This window comes from Saccoglossus kowalevskii, chromosome 7 (assembly GCF_978046115.1).
Source record: "Saccoglossus kowalevskii chromosome 7, keSacKowa6.1, whole genome shotgun sequence".
Classification (NCBI taxonomy): Eukaryota; Metazoa; Hemichordata; class Enteropneusta; family Harrimaniidae; genus Saccoglossus; species Saccoglossus kowalevskii.
In genome coordinates, this window is record NC_140647.1 from 6,504,877 (window position 1) to 6,532,495 (window position 27,619).

Sequence of the window (27,619 nt, forward strand, 5' to 3'; positions counted from 1 at the left end):
ATTTTTTAGTTGATTGTGTCTAAGCCACTTTAAAATCACCTTCCATCGACCCGGTCTTCCACATAAACTTCTACAGTTTATAACACACATTATGAAAAGTTACTGATTAAGTATTTCAATGTAAAATGTTGTAGTTTGGGTGTATTTGAAGACTGAACTTTAGGTTTTTGTCATTATAAAAATGGGAATTTTGTTTATGTTTGAGCTTAACCCCACTCATAAAGACAGGCTCTTTTTTCGGATTAATAACTCGCTATGTGACTTTTTGGAGTAACTCCCTGTGATTTTTTGGAGTAACCAGCTGTTTATGTGACTTTTTTTGGTGGAAAGTCAGTTGCTGAGTATTTTGGGGGTTGCACACTGTTCGAATGTTCAGTAGTGAATGTCTTGCTTGTTTGTTCAAGGTATTATAATGATAGACATTGCCTTTATAAGAACAGGAAGTAGTGCAGAGTCTCATTCAGTCAGTCCATTTTTATCTCAAGAATAATGTCACAGAATGTGCTTGTAATGATTGTCAAGTTTAGTATAGTTATGAATAAGAATAGTTATGAATATAATAGTCAAATTTTCGAATGGACATCAAGTACAATGGTATTTTGGGTGATTAGCCTGGGCTCATGTCTGCACAAACTTCGTTAGCGCCCGTGATAAGGGTCTAGACCGTATTTTGAAAACAGGTCATCTTATATGTTTAATAGCCTATTGCATTACACTATACAATGTATATTATTAAGTCAACAGTATCAAGTGCATGATCTGTTGTGATTTCAAAAACAAATTAACCCAAAACTTCATATTATTTCAAGATATATAATAATCCATATTTCAAATTTTTCAAAATCTTGTATTTTACGTTTACCTACAATTTTACTGGCTTAAAATTGAAGCAAACTGAAGCGAGGGAGGAAAAAGAGGAGAGCTGTCAATCCCAATGTGCCATTACTGGGTATATCTGTGACATGAAAAAAAAAATGACCATTTTATTCATGTAATGAAAAATAAAATGATCATTATAATACCCATTAAAAAAATAGATTGTCACCCACTCCATCATTAAATAAAAAAAAACTATTATTCTGACCAGTGTAAAAATAGTGCTCATTATAACTACCAGTTGAAAATTACTGGTCAATATTTTGACCATTAAAAAAGTTCTGGTTGATATTCTGGCCATTAAAAAAATAGTGGCCATTACAATGGCCAGAAGTGACTTTTTAAAGGGGTCTGAGGGGTGAAAAAAACAGAGTTAAAGTGAAATGAAAAATTATTATAACCTCCTCACTAACCTAAAAGTATGAATTAATATTCAAAAGTTGTGAAAATTAAAACTTTCCGAAGAGCGACGGAATTTCCGAAAGTAATCCGGACGCTGTTATAAGTAATTGCAAAAACTAATTCATATTATGTGAATATCACTTGTTTGTTTTTACACACAGCCAGAAATGAAGAATGCACATTGTAAAATGCTTTGATTATTGTGCTTACTAACATCAACATTACCAAATGACATAACATAAATACAATTATTAAGCAATGATTTATGTATTGGATTTCATTCAAAAGTCAGCAAATAATTCATCTTCTATTCCCTCCAGTAAAGCATCCAGGTTATCTATAATAAATTCAAAGTGAATATATTCTCAGTCTGGTTCATGTACATTTGTAAACAGTCAGTAAATATGGTACTAGTACACTAAATGTTTGACAATAGACAACAATTTACACTCTTTGGTAGGAAATTATTCTCATGAAGCTTACCACTACAAACTGTTACATTAGAACTACATTTTATTTTGTTTGCAAGACAGTGAATTATATTGCAATAATGCTGGTTGTGTTGCTGGTTTATTCACAGTAATATGTTAGACAGTAGCACTGGTCAATAAATTGAAACATTTATAATCATTTGTGTTTAGGTACTCACTACATTTTCTTATATTTTAGCAACTTTGAATAAAAAACGTAACAAGGACCCTGTCACATGTTTCAAATTCACACTGATTATTCACAAGAAAATGAGATATGTGAATTTGTGTGGGTTTTGTAATACAATACTTCATCATGGAATAATCTTTTTCTGTCCAATGTGTTGATTCACTAGTAATGGTAGTAGTGAATTACTGGAATGGGAACACAGTATATCAGTCATGACACATATACATGGATTCAGTTACACTGTGTTTATCCTGTTAATTTCAGCCGGAAATACTGTTTTGTGGATATTGTGGGTTTAGTCATTTTGACCAAATCCGGTAATAGTCATGATTGGAAGTTTTAAATAGTGAAGTTATACTTTGTTTACCATTGGACAGACTAGTGTGTGTGTGTGTGTGTGGGGGGGGGGGGGCTGTTTAAGAAACCTTTGCCTGAAATTTTAACACCCTCAGGAGCCAGTAAAATTAGTCACCTAGGGGGTTCCGTTTTATTACGTTACTGTGTGTATGTGGGTTGGTTGGAATGGACAGAACGAGAGGTCAGTGCGAGTAGCAGTGATCTGAAACAGTACTGGATCTATTGCTTAATGAAATTGGATCCTTGAAAATAGGATACATGTATTATGCTATAATCGATGAAAGTGTTGATTTAAATATAACATTTATAAAGTCTGTGTCCCTGTGAACTTTGAGGGAATTTTGTGTGTCTACAATGACCGGTGAATGAACCTGTTTGCTCTGTACATGTGTGAACTGGACACAGAAAAAAGTGAATGAATCGTTGTCTGGTTATCATGATTTTGACCTTTGAGGGTACAGTCAACCAACCCTGCTGTTACATTGTACCAAACATGGACTATACAAATTTTATATATTATTCAAAACTCTTCATCAGTTACAGCAATAACGCAACAAGAAAAGAAAAATTCCAAACTGAAACAAAAAACATCCTTTAATAAGGGGTTCTTCAACTTTAGTTTTTAATAGTGCAGTACTACATTGTATGCCTTTCCTGTTCGGGTCGACCACAAACTTGTCGACCAGCAACTAGCAGGCTCAGACAACTTTAAAATAGAATGTTTAACCCATTGGCTAATCATTGTCAGGGATGCAGCTATATGTTCAAACCTTGAGAAGTTGAGACAGTGGATTTGCCAAAAAACAGACAACCATTTTATCTGACATCAACTACTGAAACACATGTCCAAGTTTCTTATTAATAACAGAATTTATATCTTAGAAAATTCTTCAAAAGAACTTTTATGTGCTGAGAGTATGGGTGACGTATAAAAAATTAATTCAAAATTTAAGATTAGGCATTCATCAAGAAGCTTGGCAACAAATACTTGTCTGCTATTTGAGATGTACAATGTGAAAACAATATGATCCACAAGTTTATAATACTTTAAATACAGAAAATATATTTGATTTGATTACATCCGTGTGTAGTCTGAATAAAAAACAGCTGCACAACTTTGAAGGCTCTGCAAAAGAGGTACCTGATAATAAGCAAAAATTGTATTGCCTTGCGTGGCAATATTAAATGGTAGAACCCAATCTTTAATCAAGTCTAATTCTGTGTACTACCCCATGGCTCCTCACCTCAAATATCTCAACGTTTACCAAACTGATCACCGAATTGGAAACAATGTATTATTTTTTACCTGATTATTCTTAAAATTCGGTAATAAGAGTGATTATAGCTTCAAACAATACAACGACAAAATGGCAGTCAAACCATGTGGAAATTCAACCTCTCCAGAAAATTATTTTCAAATCGAAAAGAAATCAGAAGAGAATCCTTTACCACACCAGGTGGAGATTTTCTGGTCCTCATCGGCAATCAATATTTTTACTTCAAGTAATGTTTTTGGCAATCTTTAGAAATGGATTCATTCATGTTGGAAAATATTAGAACTGGAATAAGAAGTAGTGGACCACTAGGTCCGCCACTAGTCTTATCCAATGCTGAACATTGGATTTTGAAGGCATGTATGACTGAATGTAATAAAATAACTACTTTGAATGTTCAAATGTGTTTCTACATATGCAGATTTTCAAACAATATATAAAGAATCATCAATTCACTCACCTGCTTGAAATGAAGACATATTTACTTTACTATCACATTTCTCTGGAACAGCAAGAACTACGTTTGTGCATCCATGTTTATCAATTTCATTATTATTTGTGTTTATTTTCTGCACAGAAGTTAGCTTTGTTACACCACCGGAAGGAGATACAGACCTGGGTCCAGGTAAAGAATCGGGCATGCTCGATGAACTTGGCACATGATTTGCACTGTTAATATTCTTCTGACATGTATTGACTGTATCATTGTGTTTTGCATCAGTTTTCAACTGTTGGGATATATCTGACTGACTCATCACCAGACTAGCATTACAATCTGTGGCAGAATAGACTTGCAACACATTTGCAGGAGTAATGTTGAGATAATGATTACGTAATGATGGGCTCAGTACACTAACCTAAAAAACAAACAAGACATGATGTACATGAAACAATTCCATTTTATTTTTGATGTAAGTTCATATAGGAGTGCAGTGTTGATATGTCACATGATAAACATCTTCAGAATTGAGTCTTTAGAACTGCATTATCTAAAACAAAATGGCCACCAAGTGATATAATTTGTCAAAGTGTTACAATACAATATATGTCCATTTATGAACCAAGATCACATTATGCAAATTTCAGGTAATTAATATGCAATAGATTTAAATTAAAATCTAATCAAATCTGCAAATTAGCAAAGAGCATCTATGCATCAAGTTTCATCAAAAACCAACGTGTGGTTCTTGAAATATCAGTGGAACAGGCAGGCAGACACACACACACACACACACACACACACACACACACACACACACACACACACAAACTGCAAAGACTCCCATTGCGTGTGCGTTGCACATGAGTCAAACACTGAGTAGAGATTTTAATTTAGACAAACCTGTTTGAGGACCAAGGCGGAACCAGGTTTGAAATTGCTCTGATAATCTTCCAGTAGTTTTCTATGAATTGTACCATGGATTTCACCAGATGAATCTCTAAAAACTGCAGTTGCATCATTGTAATCAACAGACTTGATTAAAACACACAGATGGGGGATTTTTCCCTTTGGTAGCTGCTTCAAACTTGCCTGAAATAAAGTAATAAATTCCAGTTTCAAAGAGTCAGAATATTATACTTGTGTAGACTTGAAAATGATATGACAAAACCTGACATGCATGTACAATGTATTACAAGCAAGTGCCATATGAATTATACTCGTATTAGAAACACCAATGGTATAAAGTCAGTGGCTCGTGTGTATTGTCTTTAGTTGACTGACAAAAGCTGTTGCGTTATATCTGTGAACCCACAATATTGAGTGAATGTTTCGAACTTGTACCAAGCAAAATGAAAAGCAGTTGTACTGCCCTGTGCCTGAATGAAGCGTAAACTTCTAGTCAACTCCAGACATTGCACCTGAAAAAGGCATAGTCTTAAAAGGGAACCGATCTTATAAATAGGGGCAAGATAGCCACCGCAATTAGTATGCTAATCCGAATCAAGCCGGGAGCTCCAGGAAATTTATGATGTTTAAAGATCAAGCTGTGATTCTAAATACATTTGCACAGGGGCATGAATATGTACGCTAGCGATTACACTCATCTGGTTGGCTTTTTGATGTGTAAATATTGGTTTTGGTCGAAACTTGCCGTGACAAGGAAAAATCCTGAGTTTAAAATGGCGGTTAATTAATTACCCATGAGCATGTGGTGCAATCCATGGGATTGAGTGGTTCCCCTTTAAACAAGGTCAGATTTACAATAGTGGGATTACAAGATTACAGTTATGTAGCAATCATAGTTTACAACTTGTGTACAGTTAGTTGTAGCAATTATATTTTAATAGCGTAGCAACCCAACTGTAGCATTTGCAAGTACAAATAGCATAAATAAAAGCATAAACAAAGAGACATGAAGATTTTCAGGAATTATACCACTCTTGGTCATGTGAGCCAATGTTCTGGCTATTGCTTTATTTCTTAACATGCACTTGTACCATACTTATCCGGGTAAGAGCCCATGTCGGGGCAAACGCCCACCCCCACTTTTGACACAATAAAGAAGTTGAGGTAATATCCGGGGGGTCTTTTTCTACACAAAAAATAACAAAAAACTATTTTCTATTCGTTGACTGTGGTTGTATTAATATTTGACTTTCTTGAAGTCTGTCGTGATGCTTATAAAAATTCTTTAAATATAATAGTTAATTGCGTAAAACAAGAACGCGAAATAGCTGTGACAGCAAAATGCGCGTTCTGCCAATGTTGCAATATTGTAGCAACCCGTACCTGGGAGAGTGGTTGAAATCACGTTATTTAATATAAAATATTTGGTAGCAGCTTGCGAATCCATAACTGGGGCCAGCAATTTTGCAATATAGAGGGACTGTGCTTTCACCATGATTCATAAGCATCGAGTAGGATAGGAAAGCAAAGTCACGATTTGACCTTTATGATGAAATACTAGTAGTGATGTCATTCTTAGCCAATCAGTAAAGCAGATGCATAAAGGTCAAAGATGATTGCCAGACTGTAAACAAAAGCATCGTGTGCCATCGCAGCAGAGCGACCCCATTTTTCTTGTCTCTTTATTGTGATTAGACATGAATAAAAAGTGCCAAATCTGTGGATTAAAAGTGCTAAGTCCAAATTGTGTGGGACGATATCGATCAACTCCAGGAAGAATTTGTAGTTTGACAAAGATGGCAATGAACGTACAAATAAAGATCTGAGAAGTTTTTTCAAACAGCTATGAATTTTTAGGATTTTTACTATGTAAATTTGTAAATTATTATTGATTTTGTATGACAGTTGATTCGTAATTTGTCGAGATCGGAAATCATTTTACGCAGTTTAACCCCTGACATTTGAGTTCACACGTATTGGGCGTGTTTGTCGGCAGGAAAATCCTAATTCAAATGACTCCTCACTGTCGATTTTTATTATTTCTGGTTTATTTGTCACATTATAAGCAATACTGAAACATTATTTTTGTTTTACTTCTAATGTTGCATATTGTTCATTTATTTCTGTTGCATGTTTTCATTTGCCGTTCTATTCCCTGCCGCAGTTCGATCTGCGTGTTGTCAATTTTCGAGAATTTTCTTTTTTTGCTGGGGATATCCTGGCAAACGCCCACCCCTATTTTTTGGCAATTTTCCATGTTCCGGATAAACACGGTACATGGTATTGCCATCAATAAATTTACAGCCAGAAGAATGGATACATTACCAAATAAGGTTTTGTGTTAGTGGATTTCATTGTACATTTGACACATTGTTAAAAATTGCACTAGGATTATTGTTGATCAATACCTTTCTCATAATCACAGCAATATTACTTTGAGCTAGAATACTGTGGGGATCCTTTTCATCTAAACCCATGTCACATTTCATGTTCATCCATGCACCTTTATTGAATTCATTTACACCATAGTAGTTACTTGTGGACGTCTCCTGCAACAAAAACAGTAATTCATATGTCATTTTATTGTATTTTGATGACAGCAGATACAGTAGCAGCAGTGCTGATAATCTAAAGTTCTGATAATACATGTTAATGTGTTTCAAAGAGTATGCTGTGCTGGAAACGACAGCATACAATGTAGACACATCAACAAGTTGTTTTATACAGGGATCTATTTTTTTCACAAAAAACAGATCACTAAATATAAACAGGTAAGCACCATAATCTGCCTTTGCTGAATTTTATTAAATTTTATTCGTTAAATATAGACAAAGACGGGGGAAAAAAAACTTTACTTTATAAAAGACCTGCACTTACCAAAACACCTGACTCTTCTACTGTATCTGTCTTTATTTCCTCTGGTACATGCACATCAGTTAATTTTTGCCCTGGAATCTAGGTACAATTATAGTGCTATGTTATTAAAGTACAATATTTATTTTACCTATAAATATTCAGTTCAGTTTGTATACAGAAGATGACTATCTTGAAGCCTAGTTCCAGTTTTCTCATGAATATGAATTGTATATTAAAATGTGACACTCCCTCATATTGTCTTTGGCTTTCAAGACTAAGAAATGATTGGGTTATGTTGTCAAGGTTGATATACATGTAGGTACATTACTGCAGGATAATTTTGTTGACTTTGCGCACATAAACCACAAAATATACTTATTGTATGCTCAAACATCACAAATGACAATGTTCAAGTTCTTTGTAAAGCAGAAAGTTCATTCAACTTCCACCATAAGTGGGCACATGTGTATTTCCCACAAAAAAGGCATTACGGCTTGATAGTGATACAACTGTTACAACACGTCTTTACTGATATACATCATACTCAGTGAACAATATATAGTAAACAACTACCAATTTTCTTTCAATGTAAAGGCTGATACTTTGCTAAATTTTGTAAAATCCTACATCCAAGATTGACAAAAGAATAATGTTATCTCTCATACTCATAGGAACATAACCACTACGCTGCTTCCATAGATAGGAAATAAGTCATGTAACATTTGTCCATATTTTGCAGTAAGTCCAGGAATAATAATTTTGACCATACTGTACAAAAACTTTGAACGGTTGGAAAAAACAAACATCAGTGCCACTGGGGTTAGGAACTACATTTCAAAAAATGTATATTTTTTTGCCCAATAAAAATTGGATGTAACATTTTGCATGATATTAAGCATTTTTCAATAAAATCTTAGTCTTCATTAAAATTTTTGAAAAAAAATGTGGTTTGTTGGGCGAAATCTGACACTAATGTTGATGTTAATGTACGATACTTACTAGTTTGGGTAATAAACCTGCTGGTCCAGGAAATCGTCTCATCTTTGATTGAGGTGTAATTTTTCCACCAGATTTCTGACAAAGTTGAGCTATCCTAGATGTCAATAATGGAGTATGTGGTGTAGTAGGTCTGCCAAAAGCCTGTCTTGTTTCTGCTGATGAAATGTGTATCTGTTGTTGCACACCAGATGTTGATGCGCCAGCGGCTGACTTTGATGAGCCAGAAGATGAAACTGCTGGATAAGAAGTTTTCAATGTATTGACAGATGTGTCAGATTGTAAGGACCTAAATGTTGATGGGGTGGAAGGGGACTTTGTAAATTGTGATGTTCTCACTGGATGTGGTGTCATTAACTTCCTGGCTGCAGCAAACTGTGAATTGGCAGCAGTGAATCGTGGTTTGCTGGATTGATGAACTGGAGTGGTATATCCTGTACCTGTTTTGGTATTTGAAACATTTGGTTTTGGAGCGTCGTCATTTGTCACATTGTGATTGGCAACAGTCTGTGTATTGTTCTCATACAGTGGTTTGCTCAATGCCTGAGAATTAACCTTCTTTGAATCTAACATGCCCAGTGGATATTCTTGGGTACACTTGTCAAGACCGGAAGATATTCGCTGCAGAGGATTGTTACTGTTTCTCATACCATGTTTTCCTGCTGAATGCCCACTAAACTGACGAGAATTCAAATTTGTCAGAATCCCAGTCTGAATTGCTGGTCTACTTCTTGCCTGTGGTGGAGTTTCACTGATTTTACTTGCATACTGAGTTGTAGAGTTACTGGAAGGATTAGCTGGCTGCAACTTAAAGTTGTTATTATTGACGTTTCCAGGTACCATACGATTGTTAAATTGCACAGTATTCAAGTGAAGCAGACTGCTCGGACTGTTAACCTGACTAGTTTGTTTTATTGATTTAAACTTGAACTGTTTTACTGGGGTATTAGTGCTGCCAACCATTGGAGGCAATTTTGCACTTGTCTTTACTATTTTACATGGTGGTTCAGTGTCGTGTTTTGCATTGCTTCTATTCAGCAAATGATTTCCATCTTGAAATAGTTTCTCATCCAATTTTGATACATGACTGCCGACTACTTCATCAATTGGTATATCAAAATATGTTGAGTGGTTGCTCAATGGATTCTTTGCAAATTGCAAGTTCCTACTAGTACTGTTAGCAAGATTCTCACTTTGGTGTCCTCCATCATTTACTCTCAGTTTTTCAGAAGTAGAGTTACCAGTGTCAACATGATTGTTGTGTGAAATTGGCAGAAAGAAGTCCTGTCAGAAAAAAACAAAAGACATAAATGGTGGGTATGAACTATGTGAATACAGTAGGTGGGTTCTGAAAACCCTCTGCCTCAATTCACTACGTTCAATTACCCACCATAGACTCTGGTCAATCAAAATGACTATTTTGAACTGTAGGCAGAGTCAGACGCTGATACTGTAGGTGGCCGATTTCCGAATGAACCGAAAACGATAAAAAGGGTGAATTGTACTGATTCAGTTGGCATAGGTCTATGATCGAGCACAACTACACTGCTGCTTTCTGTGATGTGATGCCCAGTTGTTGTAGAAAGTTGAACAGCATTTGTTTAAGACAGATTGTCAGGCTTTTCATTCAGAGAATCCAGACTAGTTAGGTGCATGTAGCTCTGAATTCAGGACAGTTTGTTGGGTTAGAAATTTCTATGTGTCTTGTACTAAAGTACAGTCCCTCAATATGAATCAAGAGACGTGTACATATGTACATGTATGTATGTACAATATTTTCAAAATGTGTACATACATGTACATGTATATACATGTGTACATGTCATTATGTAATTGATATGTAATATCTGCAGTAGTAATTCAAGAATGCATAAATATAGAACATGCATGACATTGTCCATGTTAATTTACCTCTTGTGAAAATGAAAAATCTTCATCACCAATGTGGAATAAACTGAAATTATCTTCTGGCTGAAAAGCAAAATCAAAAAAAGCTTACAATGTAGCTCCACCGTAGCAATGCACATTTCAATTAGAGAATTGAAGATATCACCACAAAATGAACAAATCTAAGAGGTCTACTCGAGGTACATTATACATCAGGTATCAAAGCAGTCACACTTGCGTTTTTGAGAAGAAGTTAAAAAAATAAAAAGTTGATGACTGCAGAGAATCAGTAATATGATTAGCTCTGCTCGACAAAATTAACGGAAGAGCCAACAAACTTTTGTATACCGAGAGTATAAGAACAAAAAGCTTGAATCACTGAATGAGTGAGAACTGGTGCTTCTATTTTATTTGCATATATTCTGGCTGTCTTTAAAACACCACTGAATTGTGTCTTCGGTGTTTCACAAGAATGTTGTTCACTTTGTGAGTGTGCATCTTCACATACAGTGGCGTAAAAATTGCAATAATCAAATGCATGTCAACAATTTTATACATCTACATATGGGTCATACCAATATTAATTTGTTGAGGTTTGAAAACTGGAATAATTTGTCAAACAAAATGCCTGCCAGTCAAACATCATGGACTTAAATAGATCAAAGAAAGCTTAGAAAGAACTCCCATGTGCTGAGAGTATTGGAGACACATTAAATATAATTTGAAATTACTTAGCTGAAAACTAATTATGCAAATCAGAAAATTAACATGAACAGATTTGATTGTAAAACTAATGAGGTCTGCGCAATGTAACAAAAACTCTATGTACCAAGTTTAATTGAAATGTGATTAGAACCAAAAAATTATGAATTATTATGGTAATTAGGGAAATAATATGAACAGAGTTTTACACCAAACTAATTAGGTTTGTACATTGTCCTAGAGCATCTTTGTACTAAGTTTCATTAAAATGGAAATTAGTACTTTAGATATCAGTGTGAAAGCTTAAAATTGGTTAATTATGCAAATTGGGTAATTAATATGTACAGATTTTAACCTACAATTATCCTGTCTATCTATTGTCCTACAGCATCCATGTATAAACATTCATTGATATGTGATGATTAGTACCTGAGATATCAGTGTGAAAGTTGGAAATTGGTTAATTATGCAAATTAGGTGATTAATATGCAAATATTTACCAAAAACTAATTGGGTCACTGCATAATTCTAGATTCATTGAAATGTGATGATTAGTACTTGAGATATCAGTGGAAGAACCGAAAATTGACTAATCATTATGCAAATTAGGTAATTAGTATCCACGGAATTACCAAAAACTAATCAAAACCTAGCATTAGTTCAGAGCATCTATGTACCAAGTTTCATCAAAATCCAATGAGTGGTTCTTTAGATATCAGTGGAACAGTCATAGAACAGCTAAAAATTAGCTAATTATCATGCAAATTAGGTAATTAACGAGCGTGGATTTTTACCAAAACCTAATCAAATCTGCGCATTGGCCCAGAGTATCTATGCACCAAGTTTCATCAAAAACCGATGTATGGTTCTTGAGATAGCAGTGGAACAGTCGGACACACATACACACATACATGTACATGTACACACACACAGACACACTAACTGCAAAGACTCCCATTTTGTGCTTCGCACATGGGAGTCAAAAACTTGAATTTGAGGTACAAAATAAGACAAAATGTGCGAAAAATGTGAAAATTATTGTCAAATAAGACAGCAGCCAGTTTCAAAAAATAATGTTCAGTATGCCAATAGTCTAAGTTTGAAATGCCCTACACATACATGTATCAAATGACGGTTTTTAGGATATTCTGAAGTCAAATTAACATTTTTAACAGAAAAATCAGCTTGGCCCTGGGGCATTAATGAGGTTCTCAACTATTTAATGTTTGATAAACAATAGACAATTTAGCTTAACAATGAATAAAATATTATATTCAATTGTTATGCAAATTAGCCAATACTCCATGCTATTTTTCTGTGTATAGATGTACATGTACATGTTTTTTGTACCATCATGCAGATGGCAAGTTGCATGATGTGATTAGTTGCATTATGTCCTCATTTAAATATATGAGTACCGGTAATTCAATACTACAAAAACTTTGCTCTCGACAACGATGATTATAGAGTGACGATGTCATATTCACTAATAACAATGGCTAAAACGCCAACCCAAAATAGATACAATAGGAAAGTGTGTCGTAGATCTACATCAGGTAAACCCTCAAAACAAAGAGAAAAATGCAGAAATGTCCTTGATGATTCAAATAATACTTCTGTAGAAAGCAATGCATTGGCCGTGGAGCCGATGTTACAACACAACGTAATCGGTAATGAGACAAAATATACTTTGTTGAAAAAAGGGCGCCCTCATGTGCGATTCCTTCTCTGCCATCATGTACAATGTATATAGGCAAAGTTAATATGTTAACAAGTTTTAAAGTGTAACTGAATTGGGACAATTGACTTTTTTTGTGTGCAAAATTTATTTATAAACACTATGAAAAAAAATCAAGTGAAAAAAATATACATAAATTAAATAATCGATCAATAATAATGTTCTTGATGAGGAAACACCCACGTCCAATTTCTTGGCCGACTCAGAATGAGGCTTCAACTAGAGAACCTAATTAGCATACAAGGGTGATTTGTGACGTCACAAGGTGAATTTGTCGTTTCACAATGGCTGCTATACGCATGCAGTGCTTGGAAAGCGACACAGAATCTATCTTATCGTCTGACGAGTGTTATGAGATCGAGGAATATGATGACGAGAGATGTCACGATTTTGATTTTGAGTGCCAGGGACAAATTGGCCCATACAGGTTTGAACCTGCAAGAAAAATGACTGTGGGCCCCCTTTTGGAGGTCAGTGATTTAAAGGTCAAATCTGCATATTTCAATTGTAACCAATCATATTGACTTTGCTGCCCTATTAGCATAAATAAACTATGCTTTTGCCAGTATTTTTAATTCAGTACTCAGTTCACATTGCCAAGCCAGCCAAAGATGTTGTGTTTTTCTCTGTTTACATCTTTCTTCACCATGATCTGTACCCATATTTATCGCTAAATGTCAACCACATTAAAATCACAATCTGCAGAGTGTTCCAGATACATTTTGTTTGAATCTGATCCACTACTTTCCAGAATACTCAACAGTAAAGTCGCATGTGGGGAAATTTTTTTTAAAACACTGAGCCACAACCAGTACATGAAATTGAAACGACATACTCAACCAGTTTTACTCATCAACGAACACTTGATATAGTTACTACCGTAGTTCTGGATGGCTTGACACAATCAGACATGTTCATCAGCGGCGTAGACCATACACCAAGAACATTGGAAACTGAATGCAACTCTGACTTAACTCTTGAAGTACAGCAATGGTCAGCAACAATGACATCACCTCCTTCCCTCTTGCAAAACTAGCCACTGGTGGATTCACTAACATGAAAGCTGTCAGACTTATCAAGCTGGACGATATTAATGCAATTGGAATGCAACCGCGGACACAGCGTTGCTTCTGGATCAACGGCATTAAAGACATCAAACATGCACAGCATTGTACAATTTCTGTTAATCCACGATGCCAACAAGCACAGCCTTTAGTTGTCAACGCACCGAATGTCAGCGCTACCAATGACTCCGATGATGAAAACATGGCTCTTTGGATGACGCTATTTTTGTTTGTTGTTTCACAAATCATGCAAAGTGAGACAGCTCAATTACGATAAAACATTTTCTTGAATGATGTTTTGGTAATTGAATTCTACAAAGAACTGAAAATACTTCAACTCTGAATGTTTGCTTCTAGTCACATGTCGTGTAGGATGCCATCTTGTTCAACTCGCGTATTAACTAATAATTCAACATTTGCATGCTTCAAAGTCCTATGGTTTAACATCATCTCCATCTTTAGTAAATCAATAATCTGTTCAGTTGCATTCGCTTGCTACAAATTAAAAGAGGCATCCTCTTTAGATAAAATGTCCACATGTATACAAATGTACATGTATATAGGGGAAAATCAAAATACCCTACGAGTTTGAGCAATGGAGACACCAGTCATGTTAAATCACATTCAACTCGTGTATGAACTAATAAATAATAAACATCTGTAGTTCACATGCTTGAGGGTTACCGGTATTTCAGTTCCATTAGGGTATATTTAGTAATAGTATAACCTGGTGCCTTGAGTGGCATATATTAAGCGAACAAGAACAGGCAAACACAAGCAATAACTGAATGCTATCGCACAACTAAGCAATATACAATGTAGTTCCATGGACAGTAAAAAAAATGTGTTTGACATGTAGTTATGCATTGTAGGGATTACACATCCATGTCGGCAATATTTTCTGAGTAGACACACATACATGTACACAATATAAGCATGGTAATACACTACACGTCGCAATACACTACAAGTGCACACCAAATCCAATTTGTAGCTTATAAGAAGCCATTTGTTCCATGGTCATGGTTTGGATAACAGAAATAGCATGCTGTCTTTATTGCCCTGAATCATGGCATTATTTTATTATTCGTTATTTTTTTTTTAAATGTAAAGAAATATAACATTGTGTTACAAAAGGTGAGCGTAGAATAATATTTGAAGAAGAATAATGATATTTTTTCTTATAGTAAAGAGATAAAAATGCAGAGAAATGTCAAAAAAGATTCTAAAATTTCGTAGGTGTCAGAACCTATTAGCATCTCAACATAGGATTGTTGGAATATAGAGATGTCGGGACATAGGGGTGACGGAATATAGGGATGTCGGAACATAGGAGTGTCGGAATATAGGGATGTCGGAACATAGGGGTGTCGGAATACAGGTGTGTAGCCGTTTTTATTGGCAACCGAACTATTTTTATTTTGTAAACAAATTTTCGCCTGCTAATTTATTCAGTTCAAATCGTTCAGCAACATATTTGGCATAGCAGGTGTACATCACATGGAATACTACGATTGTGAGAACTTGATGTATGTTGACTGAGTTTTATAAACCTTTAATGGAAGATCCACTCGCAGTAAAATTAGCGATTACCATCGAGGCACGACCACAAAACATCAAAGTATCAGGGGGTTTCTGCTGGCGACGTTGCGACATTACCCAGTTCCAAATAAAGATTACCAACGCCAAATGAGCAACATTTTAACTGGTAATAAAGATTCATTTAATCCACTGCTAACAAGCAACATCACAAGCAAAATTGTAGGATGCAGCTCAGTAACGACCGCTGTCGGCGCAAGTCATCCCCTCAGTGGAGTACTGCAGTAGCACGGCATGTTTGCCTTCACCATTGTATTCAAACGATTCATGTGGTGTGCCGTTCTCCTTCAAACCCGTGATTCGATCAATAGGGGAGTTTCAGTAAAAGAAAACCATCGCAAATCATGCAAATTCAACATTTTCAAACCAGTATACTAAAACAGAAATGTTCAGCAATACAAAAGAAGGATAGATATTACTTTTCACTATACACATCTCTGTTGATACTGTCCTTCACATATTCTACTCCCAATTACTCCTGCATAAAATAGACTAGCCTCTTTTCATGTTGACATTCAGAGTAAAATCATGTGATTGATTTATTCTGCAGATATAGGTAAAATATAGGTTAGGCTTTGGCGAAATTTGAAAGAGCAAATAATATTTTTCAACCTGGTATTTTTGATAGATTTTATTCTTCATTCTGTTCGTCTGTTTTTTTCCAGTTTAAACAATATGAGCTGGCTGGAGCCTTCATCCCTTGTCTATTTCTTACACTAGATACCAGCCGATACCCCCCCCCCCTCATAGGGAGTGCGTACGGCAGAGCTCCAGAAGGAGTACCTACACTTTATGCAAATTTTTTAAAAATTATGCTAATTTATTCATGACATAGCAGTTTCTGTGCTCATGAATATTCATTAATTTGTGGGTCATTACATTTTAAAAGGGGCGATATATTATTTTTGGGGGAAGAGTTAGAAAGGGGGATTAGCAATCCTTAGGGGGTCAATACAAAAGAAGGGACCCATTTGGAGAGCAGCCATGCTCCTCGTGTCTGTTGTTGCACGTGACCTACAGCTGTCAACTGTGTTCGTTCTTCGACGACTTCGGCTGGCTTCCACGTGGGGTAGTATTCTTGTGTTCTGTTTTCCTGACTTGAGTTTTTGAATCCGCTGTTTATGATTTTAACGTCTTTCATGTCTTTTGTAGGAGTGTCCAATCCGTGATTCGAACTTGCGATCTTTGAGTTCCCAGCGCACTGTCTTGTCCACTGTACCACGAGTGTCTTCACACAGGAGTTAGGATTTAAGTCCTATTCATAGGACACTGTCTTCACTAGCATTCAAAAATCTAACTAAACATACTGGATTCGAACCAGCGATCGCTCACATTGCTGACATAGTACAAATCAACTGAGCTATGTGGGTAGTCATGCAAACTAAATAATTTGTTGTCATATTTAGCTTTATTGCCAAATGGTGTTTGCGAAAAAAAGATGGGCAGGCAAGGGAATTGAACCCAGGTCCTCCTGATCACTATGTAGAGAACTGACCCACAAGACCACAATGGATTGACTGGATGTATTTGCATTTGATAAGACTATATAGTGTGTATATATATATAGAAATACAACATATTTCTATTATTGAGTTACAATTGTCCAAAAAATTGCCAATTTTGTGTTTTTACTTGTGTAAACTATATGCATGCCATAACCCATTAGTGTACATCTTGCCAATTGGGTGTTTGCCATTTGCGTTGCCCATACCTGACCCGACCCTAACCCTAATGCCAAGACACGTTCCTGTTTATAATTGCTCAACAATGATACTCTGTTGTGCACTGTCTGCGAGTAAGTTGCATTGATGTCAACTGATTAAACAAGTCGCGTTTAAGTAATTTCCACTATCAGTGTTCTCCACAATCCAAATTAGCTGGTGGGCGGCCTAATTAGCATAAATTTGCATATCAATTTGCATATCATTTACATACAGAATTCCTGCATTTATGACATGAACTGCAATACACACTAAGTTATTTACTATTCTCTTTTTAATTTAATTTAATTTAATTGGAACATGTTACAATTTTTTGAAATACAAACAGATTGATCACTATCAATATTTACGAAATGCAAAAAGTTTGAAATCAGTGATTTATGCGTTCGCAAATTATTCTGCGTTCATGAAATGCAATTCGAGTAACCAAGAGCAAGTACAAAACATAATTGAGTTATAATGTAGAAAATATACGAGATGATTTGCCCACGAAGCCAAAACGGACAATTTGTCAAAACAAAATCCATAACAATTTTATTTGTGGCATCAGTACTCACCCGTGCCGACGGACGGTAAGATGCATTTACGCATGTACGGCCACGATACGTTGTGTTTTCACACATTGTTTTGAAATTCAAGAAAAAAATGCTAGCAATCGGCAAAATAAAAGAATCTGATATGTTCTCGAAAGATTAGACATAAAAAATAGATAAATTGAAAAAAGTACGTGGAAAAGATAACTAAAATATTATTCAATTACAAATACTCGCGGTAAACTAATCCAGCAGCCATGTTTCATGTTTATTACCGCTTTCCGAATTCAGTACACGAACACCCAGAATGCGCTGTTCCCCTATGCAACTTAGATACTAAATCGTTACAGCGCCAACAGCGGTGGGTAGCAGACGGTCGTTGAATGGGGTAGGCCAAAAGGTCATCAGTTTGCCTTCTCCATGCTGTTTTCACAATGAAAATCGAGCGAACGTTGTAAATACGGCTAGAATTTAAATTTTTGTTCGAGTTTACATGCAATCTGCTAATATATTTGTTTATTTTCTGTGCATATACATTTCGTTCGTATTTACTTCTTTCTTTCGTGACGATTATTAAAAATACAGCTGTAAATTGAAACCACTGTAGTTGCGTGTCGGGGGCATTAAGTGGCAACAATGTCGGGCGACAATGAATTCAAGCGATTGACACATTGCCATGAATACACTTGATAACTGCTTGCAGACTTCCAATGGACATTGTTTATGTTTGGACTCTTGAAACAATAGAAAAATAAAGGGTTGGGCAACTACTCTTTTGTTTAGGCTTGGGAAGAACAATGCAAGCTTTTTACAAATAATTTCAGCTGGATGTACGTTGGTGGGCGGGTGTTGAGAGTTACTGGGCGGCCGTAAAACTTGATGGGCGGGCCGCCCGCCTAAAACCCCTTGTGGAGAACACTGACTATTAACAAGTGGTTAAATTGTGACAATAAATGTGTGGACAAATATTTGAGATTAATTTTGGTGTAGACAACTCTCGTTTAATTATTTTACACCATTACAAGTTGTTAAATTGAGAGAATAAATGTCTCAACAAATATTTAATACTTAGTTTGATGTAAACAACTCACGTTTGATTAATTCCCACAATTACAGGTTGTTAAATTGAAAGAATAAATGTGCGGACAAATATTTTAGACTTATTTTGGTGTAGACAGCTCTCGTTTAATTATTTTACACCATTACAAGTTGTTAAATTGAGAGAATAAATGTGTGGACAAATATTTTAGACTTATTTTGGTGTAGACAGCTCTCGTTTAATTGTTTTACACCATTACAAGTTGTTAAATTGAGAGAATAAGTGTGCAGACAAATATTTTAGACTTATTTTGGTGTAGACAGCTCTCGTTTGATTAATTCCCACAATTAAAAGTTGTTAAATTGAGAGAATAAATGTGCGGACAAATATTTTAGACTTATTTTTGTGTAGACATCTCTCGTTTGATTAATTCCCACAATTACATGTTGTTAAATTGAGAGACTAAATGTGCGGACAAATATTTTAGACTTATTTTGGTGTAGACAGCTCTCGTTTAATTATTTTACACCATTACAAGTTGTTAAATTGAGAGAATAAATGTATGGACAAATATTTTAGACTGATTTTGGTGTAGACAACTCTCATTTAATAATTTTACACCATTACAAGTTGTTAAATTGAGAGAATAAATGTATGGACAAGTATTTGAAACTTATTTTGGTGTAGACAACTCTCATTTGATTAATTCCAACAATTACAAGTTCTTAAATTGACAGAATGAATGTATGGACAAATATTGACCATTATATTTGTGAGTAAATACCTGTTGTTTAATTAATTTCCACCTCTACAAGGTTGAGAGAATAAGTGTGCGGACAAATATTTTAGACTTATTTTGGTGTAGACAGCTCTCGTTTGATTAATTCCCACAATTACAAGTTGTTAAATTGAGAGAATAAATGTGCGGACAAATATTTTAGACTTATTTTGGTGTAGACAGCTCTCGTTTAATTATTTTACACCATTACAAGTTGTTAAATTGAGAGAATAAATGTGCGGACAAATATTTTAGACTTATTTTGGTGTAGACAGCTCTCGTTTAATTATTTTACACCATTACAAGTTGTTAAATTGACAGAATAAATGTATGGACAAGTATTTGAAACTTATTTTGGTGTAGACAACTCTCATTTGATTAATTTCAACAATTACTAGTTCTTAAATTGACAGAATGAATGTATGGACAAATATTGACCATTATATTTGTGAGTAAATACCTGTTGTTTAATTAATTTCCACCTCTACAAGGTTGAGAGAATAAATGTGTCGACAAATATTTGATACTTATTTAGGTGTAAGAACTCGTGTTTGACCAACTTCCACCATTGCAAGTTGTTAAAATAATGAAATAAATATACTGGTATCATTGGATATTTGATTTAATTGTGAAACTTTCTAACAAAACGTTAACTGCTGGCTTCGAACCCTCAATCAACAATTCCGCAGACACGGTATAAATTCAACAACACCACAGAAGATATTCGTCTGTTGCCTGAATTGTTTTCGTAATATAGGGAACGCCATCGACACTTTAACAAAACTTACCTTGACTTGGGTCTTGTTTATCTCTTGTCACAATCTGGAAACTGTTGAACAAATTGCGCGTCGTCCAGTTTAAGACGTTAGTTATTTTATTATTTATTCATTCAGTTTTGTATGGTGCAGTTTTGTGAGGTTTATTATTTTTTGCGACGTTCTTTGTTTACTTGTTTACGGTTTGAGAGATTTCAGTTTATTTGATTTACGTTTTTACGGTAGCTCTGAGCGAGACTCGAACCCACTGTCTTTTCAAGCTAATTTTGTTTTATTTTGATGGCACGCTTGTGTACCACGCTACGACGTTGGTCGTTAAGTGGTGTTCATTTTTCTAACTACTCTAGTGTTCCGATGAGTTGAACGGAAAAGCCAAAACGATTGCTGGTTTCTGATTGCTTCGGTTCTGGTGAGTGTGTATCTAGTGTGATTCGAACCCATGTCGTTTGTATTGGGCGTTTTTTTATTTCCCATGGTAGCTACGCCGTAATATGCAACCACTTCCCCGTTTTATTGTGATTTTGAGTGTTTAATGATGTCTTCCTCACCCGTCACGCCATGACCCAGTTTCAACCACACGGCCCTTTTGCAACACAGTTCGTGACCCTCGGCGTCACCCGACTGACTATATGAGCGTTCTCTTCAACTGTTAAGCTAGGATTTATTACCGTTATTATCATTATATTGTCACGTGATTTGTTTTACCTTATGTGTAATGTCTTAAGTATCTTTATTGTAATTTGTATATACCAATTCGTATATACCGAGGAAACGACCCCGATTGAAGGTCATGTATTTTATGACGTCACCAATTCGTGTGTAGGTACTGCTTCTAGATCTGTGCCGTGCGTACAGTTGATCATAGTTCCTGGGCTCCCTGTGCACAGATGTAAAACAGGGTACTTGTTTTTTTGTAGCCATCACAATCGGAAGATAAAAACAAATGTTATTGTCACTACCTTAAATCGGACGAATGAACTTTGGGACGAACAAACTAATGGGACGAATCAATCGTCAATAATATTAATCTTGAATGTTGCAAAGACACTTCCTGTCGCCGAATATTAAGAAAATCACACACAAAGTTCGCCACATGTATGTATACTACACCTTTCGTTCCTCTGCAAATGCTTGTCGGTTCATGGCAAGGTCAATTCAGCCCAAAGCAGAAATAACCAAATAAATCTAGTCGTTAATATCATAGTATGATGACTAACAAGATTCCTTCCAATCTGCGTCCAGATCAGTTGTGAAGCGGTCCCAGAATTTACTTTTTAAAATGGCCGCCCTACCACGTCTCGTAAATTGCGTTCTTTCAGCAGTGCGAGATTAAAACAATCGGACGAAGTTATAATGATCTAACATTCAGTAAAATTATGACACATCCGAGTCTGTTGATTATAACACGGTCATTGTGTCCTAAAAAATCACGGAATAATTCAAATCAACCTGGAAATATAACAGATTTGAAAAGCACGTGACAAGCAAAACGAGATCGCCTCGTTTTCATATCATAACAAAAATGGCGACGAGAAATAGTTTTGTAATGAGTGTTAGTGTTTCGGTGGTTTCATGTCATGATAGTCACTACTTTTAGGAAAATAACTGGGAATATATATCAGGAAAATAAACACATCAACGTAATGGCAACAAAGTCATCAAAGAGGAATGATTCGGAAGTGTCCGATAAGGTGAGATAAAGCAATTTGTGCACAGGTGAATGATTTGTTGTGTACATCTGTGTACATATCCGGGAGGAAAAATTACGGTATATAAAAATATACACTATCATTTTTTTTTTTGCATTTTGCAAATAGACATAGACGCTGTCGTATACATTGACAGGTGAAGCCTAGGACTTACTCTGACCCAAAATAAGCAAGCAGGGCACTTCCTAAAAAAACCGGACAACCCAAGGATCTGTATATACATGTAGGAGGAGGCAGCTAATGTAGCAACCAAACCGTGATTTCCGATCCTGTATAAATAAAAAATAATAATCTAAGATGAAGAGCAGCTTTGCCGGGTTCACGTTTGAAGGTTGACAGTAAAATATGCCTATGTTTTTAGTGATAGACGTTTACATATATTCAAAAGGATGCAGTGGTTTACTAATTGTAAATCATAAAACCCCGTGAATCACGTGACATATCATAATTCTTTGCTCAAAGTACATGTACATGTATGAGTTATTGAGCCCTTCCATCTATTTTTCTTAAAATCACAATGGCGACCAAACAACTTTACTGATCACAAGAAATTCTGACAATAGATACTACCACTAATCATGTATGCTTTATTTTAAAATCAGTTGAGAGAAATTAAACAGATGCAATCAAACTGGATGCATCAGAGAGCCAAAATTAAGGAATATGGTGAAGATTCTAGTGTACCAAGGGAGACCAAGGCTAGAACAAAATCTCTTAAGAAAACAGAAGACACATCAAACAAATCAAAGAATGCAAAGAAAGGTACGTACAGTAAATTTCTATTGAAATAAATAATTAAAGATGTAAAACAGCTGCTTGGGCCCAAATTTTAAAAACAGAATAGGCCTTAATAGCTACCTACTGATATAGTAGTATATAAATTAATAAACGCTGCTCAGACTGATAAATATGATATATAGAAGATAATATTTGGTAATTGTAGTCCTAAATAACTATTAAAAATAGCTAGACGTTTCGAGCAATGGCTCTTTATCGATAGCATAGAAGAAAATGTACAAAACAAAACATTTTCTTCTAACGGCTGTTTTTATTTTTGGCCATATTACAACTACGCGGAACATGTGTTTTGATGTAAATAAACACACTCGTGACAACTTCTCCTCTTTAATATGATGAGCACAAAGAGAACTTTCAAAAATTTAACGGAGACTGTCATTTTCAATGACTTTTTCTTATAAGAAACTAAGGTTATATATGCTACATGCCAAATATCTAGTTGATTTGTTAAAACAATCCTGAGAAACAATTTTTTGGCAAAAATGGTTGTAAAATCATGCGACTGATCCAAATAATTTGTTTGCTGTCTGAATGAGTTTGATATACATTGTAAGAATGCAACATGACATGACTTAGTCGACTGAACAGAGTTGTTCATATTACTGATTGTCTTGCATTCCGCAGCATCAACTTTACATTTTCAACTTCTTGAAAACAGCTGTTTGCTTGATATTTGGGAGACATTGTACAATGTACCTTGAGTGAACCTCTCTCAGATTTGTACTGTGACATATCATGTGAATTTCACATGGAACAAGTGTGCAAGGTTTGAGGTTCCTAGCTATTAAACCATGTGGTCACACGTGGAACACATCTGCCATATCTTAAGACCATGGCTATTTCTCCCCTGTAATTATAACAAGCATAAACTCGTACTGTGACCTGACCTTCAACCTTAAAAGATAGTAAGGTCGCACAGGGTACATATGTGCCAATTTTGATGGCATTCAGGGTTCCCTCTGGCTAATATGAAACAGACTCGTCTGTCACAGATTCATGATGATTTTATGCTTTTGAATCAACACTTAAGTATGGAAAAGCCTGAACACCCTGAAATAAAAATGAGAAAGATTTAGAAGGTAAGAAACTAGCTACTAGTAAACTAGTTGAATACACAATTGCTGATTACAACTTAAATAACAAAAATTCCCATAAAAGTTATGTTGAAACATAAAATTGTTCTTCTATCAACATCATGCAATTAAATGTATTTTAAATATTACAAATAATACAAAATGGTAAAATGAACTTTTACATGAATGTCACCACATAAGCATACACAAGAAACTGGGTGCCTTCAGAATACTGAACTTAAGTTCAAGCCCTTTAAATAAGAAATAAAATAATAAATAAATCAATGAACTTATATAAATTTCCATGATGTTTTATTTTTATATAACTAGTTTAAACTAGGAAACAAAATATTTCAGTGAACTTGAATGAATTTAAACTGTTTAAACTGTCTTCCTGCTAGCATGTTTTTTTTGGCCAACCAGTAAACATTACAGCATGAATTATTGCGTCTTTCGGCATTTTGTACGACTCAACGTATGCACATTTTATATAACTGGATAGTTTTGGGGCGATGACAGTAGCTCTATGATCCGAACCAGATTGGTGTTTTGTGCACTGCAGTTGTCTCGCTTGGGAACGGTTGCATCTTTCCTCAATCTGAATATATTTTGCATTTTGGCAGCCAAGCACTTCGTATAATAAAACACGTTCTTTTCTCCATCATGCTGTTGCCAGGGAAAATCAGTAAATCATTCAGATTATTCTTGTATATTCGAGAAGTTTGGCGACGTGGCGTCAATGTCTCTTTGCTTTTAGGGTTTGGTTGCATTTGCTGTCTAAAGACAACGCATTTTTTCAGAGATCAATTCTGTCTGACTCAAACTACTGTCAATTCAGTGATTGGGGCTCTTCATGCACTCTCTTAGTAGACTGTTTTACAAAAGAAAGCAGCGTTCGTGTTTTCATGGGCCGAATGTCACCCATTGCTGTAATGACGCAGAAGAAATGAAAATGGCACTCTAGCTTACCATTTGTAAATCAGTGCATGCGCAGTGATGCAAATCCCTTATAATGCTTTTAGTAATCGGTGTGAACTCTTTTGCAGATCTTACATTGTTGGAATTCCACTTGAAAATCAAGAAACATTCCCAGTCCAATTCTTCTATTCTTGCACCACCCTATGCTAAAAAATTGGACTCAGTAAACAATCATTTGGTTCTTTGAAGAAATATCTGAAAAATAACATCAAAATATTTATATAATTTTGTTTTATTAAATCTTTATTGCAGTGAAAAAGTAAAAAAGCTCATACTATAATACCGTACATCTTGTATTTGAAAAAAATAAATAAAATAAAATGTCATATACATATAAATTGAATACACTAAAGTAGCTATGGCCTGTGCATAAGTTTACGGTACAAAGCATATACAATGTAGCTTGGAACACAAATGTGTGTAAAATGATAAAAGCACTACAACGATTCTATTTTAACTTTTAATTTAGTATACAAGTAAATTAAAATAAATTTTAACTTTTAATTTAGTGTACATGTAAAAAAAATACATGTAAATTGAAAAAAAATCATGTTTCACCTAAGAGCGTCAAATGTAGAAACATTGCAGGATACAAACATACTACTTGTACTACCGGCTGGCCTAGGAATAAACAAAATGCATTATCATATGCATTGCAAGACAAAGATCATTAATACTTGTGCATTATGTTGAAACCTAAGCTGTGAACAATACATCACCATGTTAGCACAATTAAATGTATGGAACAATGTAATTTTAACATAATTTGAAGCAAAATATTGACTTTGTTGTTGCATGGTCGAATCTGTTATTTTATGTCAGTAACAACATAACCTTCAAAGAACACTCTTCTGAAGAATAAAGTACATACATCTAGACTTGTTAGGATGATATCAAAGTCTAAGCCATATTCATAGCATACATGTTTCTCACTAATAAAACTACAAATAACAACCAATTTGTCATTTGGTATTGTACACACAAAAGTACATTATATCATTATTCTTTTTATTTCTACATTTTTTGGTATATCACTTTACAAAGATGATGAAATTAATTAAAAATATGGGGACACACTACTAAGTACTAAGAAAAAATAGATCAATAAAATATGTGAAAATAGCATCCACTAAAATTTAAATTTTGAAATGTTGTCACTGCTAAATGTGTTAAAATATGTGCACATGTGAAAAAGTAGCATTATACCTTAATTTGTTTAAAATTTATATTTATAAAGTATTAATAAAATTCATGCCTTGGTGAATTATTAAATATATCTAATCTATATTTGCCTTTACATGTAGCCTGAACGTGTGATTCACTGTCATTTTGTCCAAACTAAAGTACACAAAATGTATTCCTATGTTTTCACGTACATTTTTATTGCACAATTTTGTTTTATCATTAGAATCAGATCCCTGTGTGTGGATTGTTGGTAGTGGTCAGAAGAAGACAAAAACCAGTAGTTTGAGGACAAGATCAGCATCTCCAGTAAGCCGTCATAGTAGTAGTAGTGGAAGTACTGGTAGTATCAGTAGGGGACCTAGTAGAACAAACAGTGGTAAACCACCAACACCAAAAACTGCATCGGGTAATGCCAGATTAAAGAAAAAAAGTTTGAACAATGATATAGAAGATACCCATGTAGCGCAGCAGACACATATGAAACAAAACTCTGATTTTGACGTTGTGGAAACTGTGACTCGTACCGCTGCAGAGGTCCCTGATGATCATAGAACTATACATTCTGTGAAAACTGAATTGTCAGATATCAAAGAAAAGCTAGCTACTCGTGACAGTCAGGGGCTTATGGCTCCAGATATGTTTGACAAACTAGCTGATCAGATTGCAAATCGAGTAAAAGCCGAACTGGAACATGAAAGGGAGCAGGAATTATATACAAGACCAACACGGACAGTGGCTGCAGTGGAAGATGATGTTATGGCAAGTCACAGATGTGAGAAGTGTAAACAATTAATGGTTAGTTACCAGCATTTCTTTGCTTCATGCTTTGCTTTGCGGACCATTAATTCTTATTTCCAGTTTCTGCCTGTGACGTCTCTAACATTTTCTCAGAAATTCTGCAGGAGATATCGATGGAACTTGGCAGGGTGATGAACAAGTCTCTGCTGACTACAAATGTATGCACGTAATTCGGAAAATCCTAAGTGGCTCTTTTTCATGATTTTCATCCAAAACTACTTCTCCCAACACCACTGAGAGAACAACTGAGCATGCTCAGAATAAATAATTAGCTTAGATTGTAATGTTTGGGTTTTTAGTGATGTCATGACCTGGTCATGACCTTGATCAGTTGACCCTTACCAATCTCAGTGGAAACTGTAGAGGGGTGTCAGGGCTACATATTGATGGGAATTATAGTGGTGATACTGATACAAACCCAGGTCCTGATAATATACAAAGACCAGAATTAACAAAGAAGTCAAGTTGCTAT

General features: G+C 35.2%; 2 protein-coding genes across 2 annotated transcripts in view; one reads left to right on the forward strand and one right to left on the reverse strand.

Annotated features, from left to right (window-relative positions):
* Nucleotides 1-1,398: 1,398 nt before the first annotated feature.
* On the reverse strand, nucleotides 1,399-22,046 carry LOC100367660 (uncharacterized). The gene is made up of 8 exons (XM_085501001.1): nucleotides 21,717-22,046; nucleotides 10,681-10,740; nucleotides 8,773-10,053; nucleotides 7,795-7,872; nucleotides 7,326-7,466; nucleotides 4,912-5,100; nucleotides 4,030-4,426; nucleotides 1,399-1,615 (listed from the first exon to the last, which is right to left on the reverse strand). Exons 1-8 carry the CDS (start codon nucleotides 21,747-21,749, stop codon nucleotides 1,560-1,562), a joined length of 2,235 nt encoding a protein of 744 aa, XP_085357127.1. The 5' UTR covers nucleotides 21,750-22,046; the 3' UTR covers nucleotides 1,399-1,559.
* Nucleotides 22,047-22,097: 51 nt separating this feature from the next.
* Nucleotides 22,098-27,619, forward strand: part of LOC102803181 (uncharacterized) — a 30,306-nt gene continuing 24,784 nt past the window's right edge. The window contains exons 1-3 of the mRNA XM_085501002.1: nucleotides 22,098-22,297; nucleotides 22,918-23,077; nucleotides 26,573-27,144. Coding sequence (XP_085357128.1) covers nucleotides 22,184-22,297; nucleotides 22,918-23,077; nucleotides 26,573-27,144 — 846 coding nt within the window. The 5' untranslated portion in view covers nucleotides 22,098-22,183. The remainder of the gene's footprint in view (nucleotides 22,298-22,917; nucleotides 23,078-26,572; nucleotides 27,145-27,619) is intronic.

What these genes read in the sequence shown, in the direction of transcription:
- LOC100367660 (XM_085501001.1), bottom strand. Translation starts at nt 21,749, where the DNA reads ATGAACCGACAAGCATTTGCAGAGGAACGAAAG. An exon ending in CATTTGCAGAGGAACGAAAG is followed by an intron (nt 10,741 to 21,716) that starts GTGTAGTATACA and finishes TTTGCTTTTCAG; the next exon opens with CCAGAAGATAATTTCAGTTT. An exon ending in CCGCCTTGGTCCTCAAACAG is followed by an intron (nt 4,427 to 4,911) that starts GTTTGTCTAAAT and finishes TTTGTTTTTTAG; the next exon opens with GTTAGTGTACTGAGCCCATC.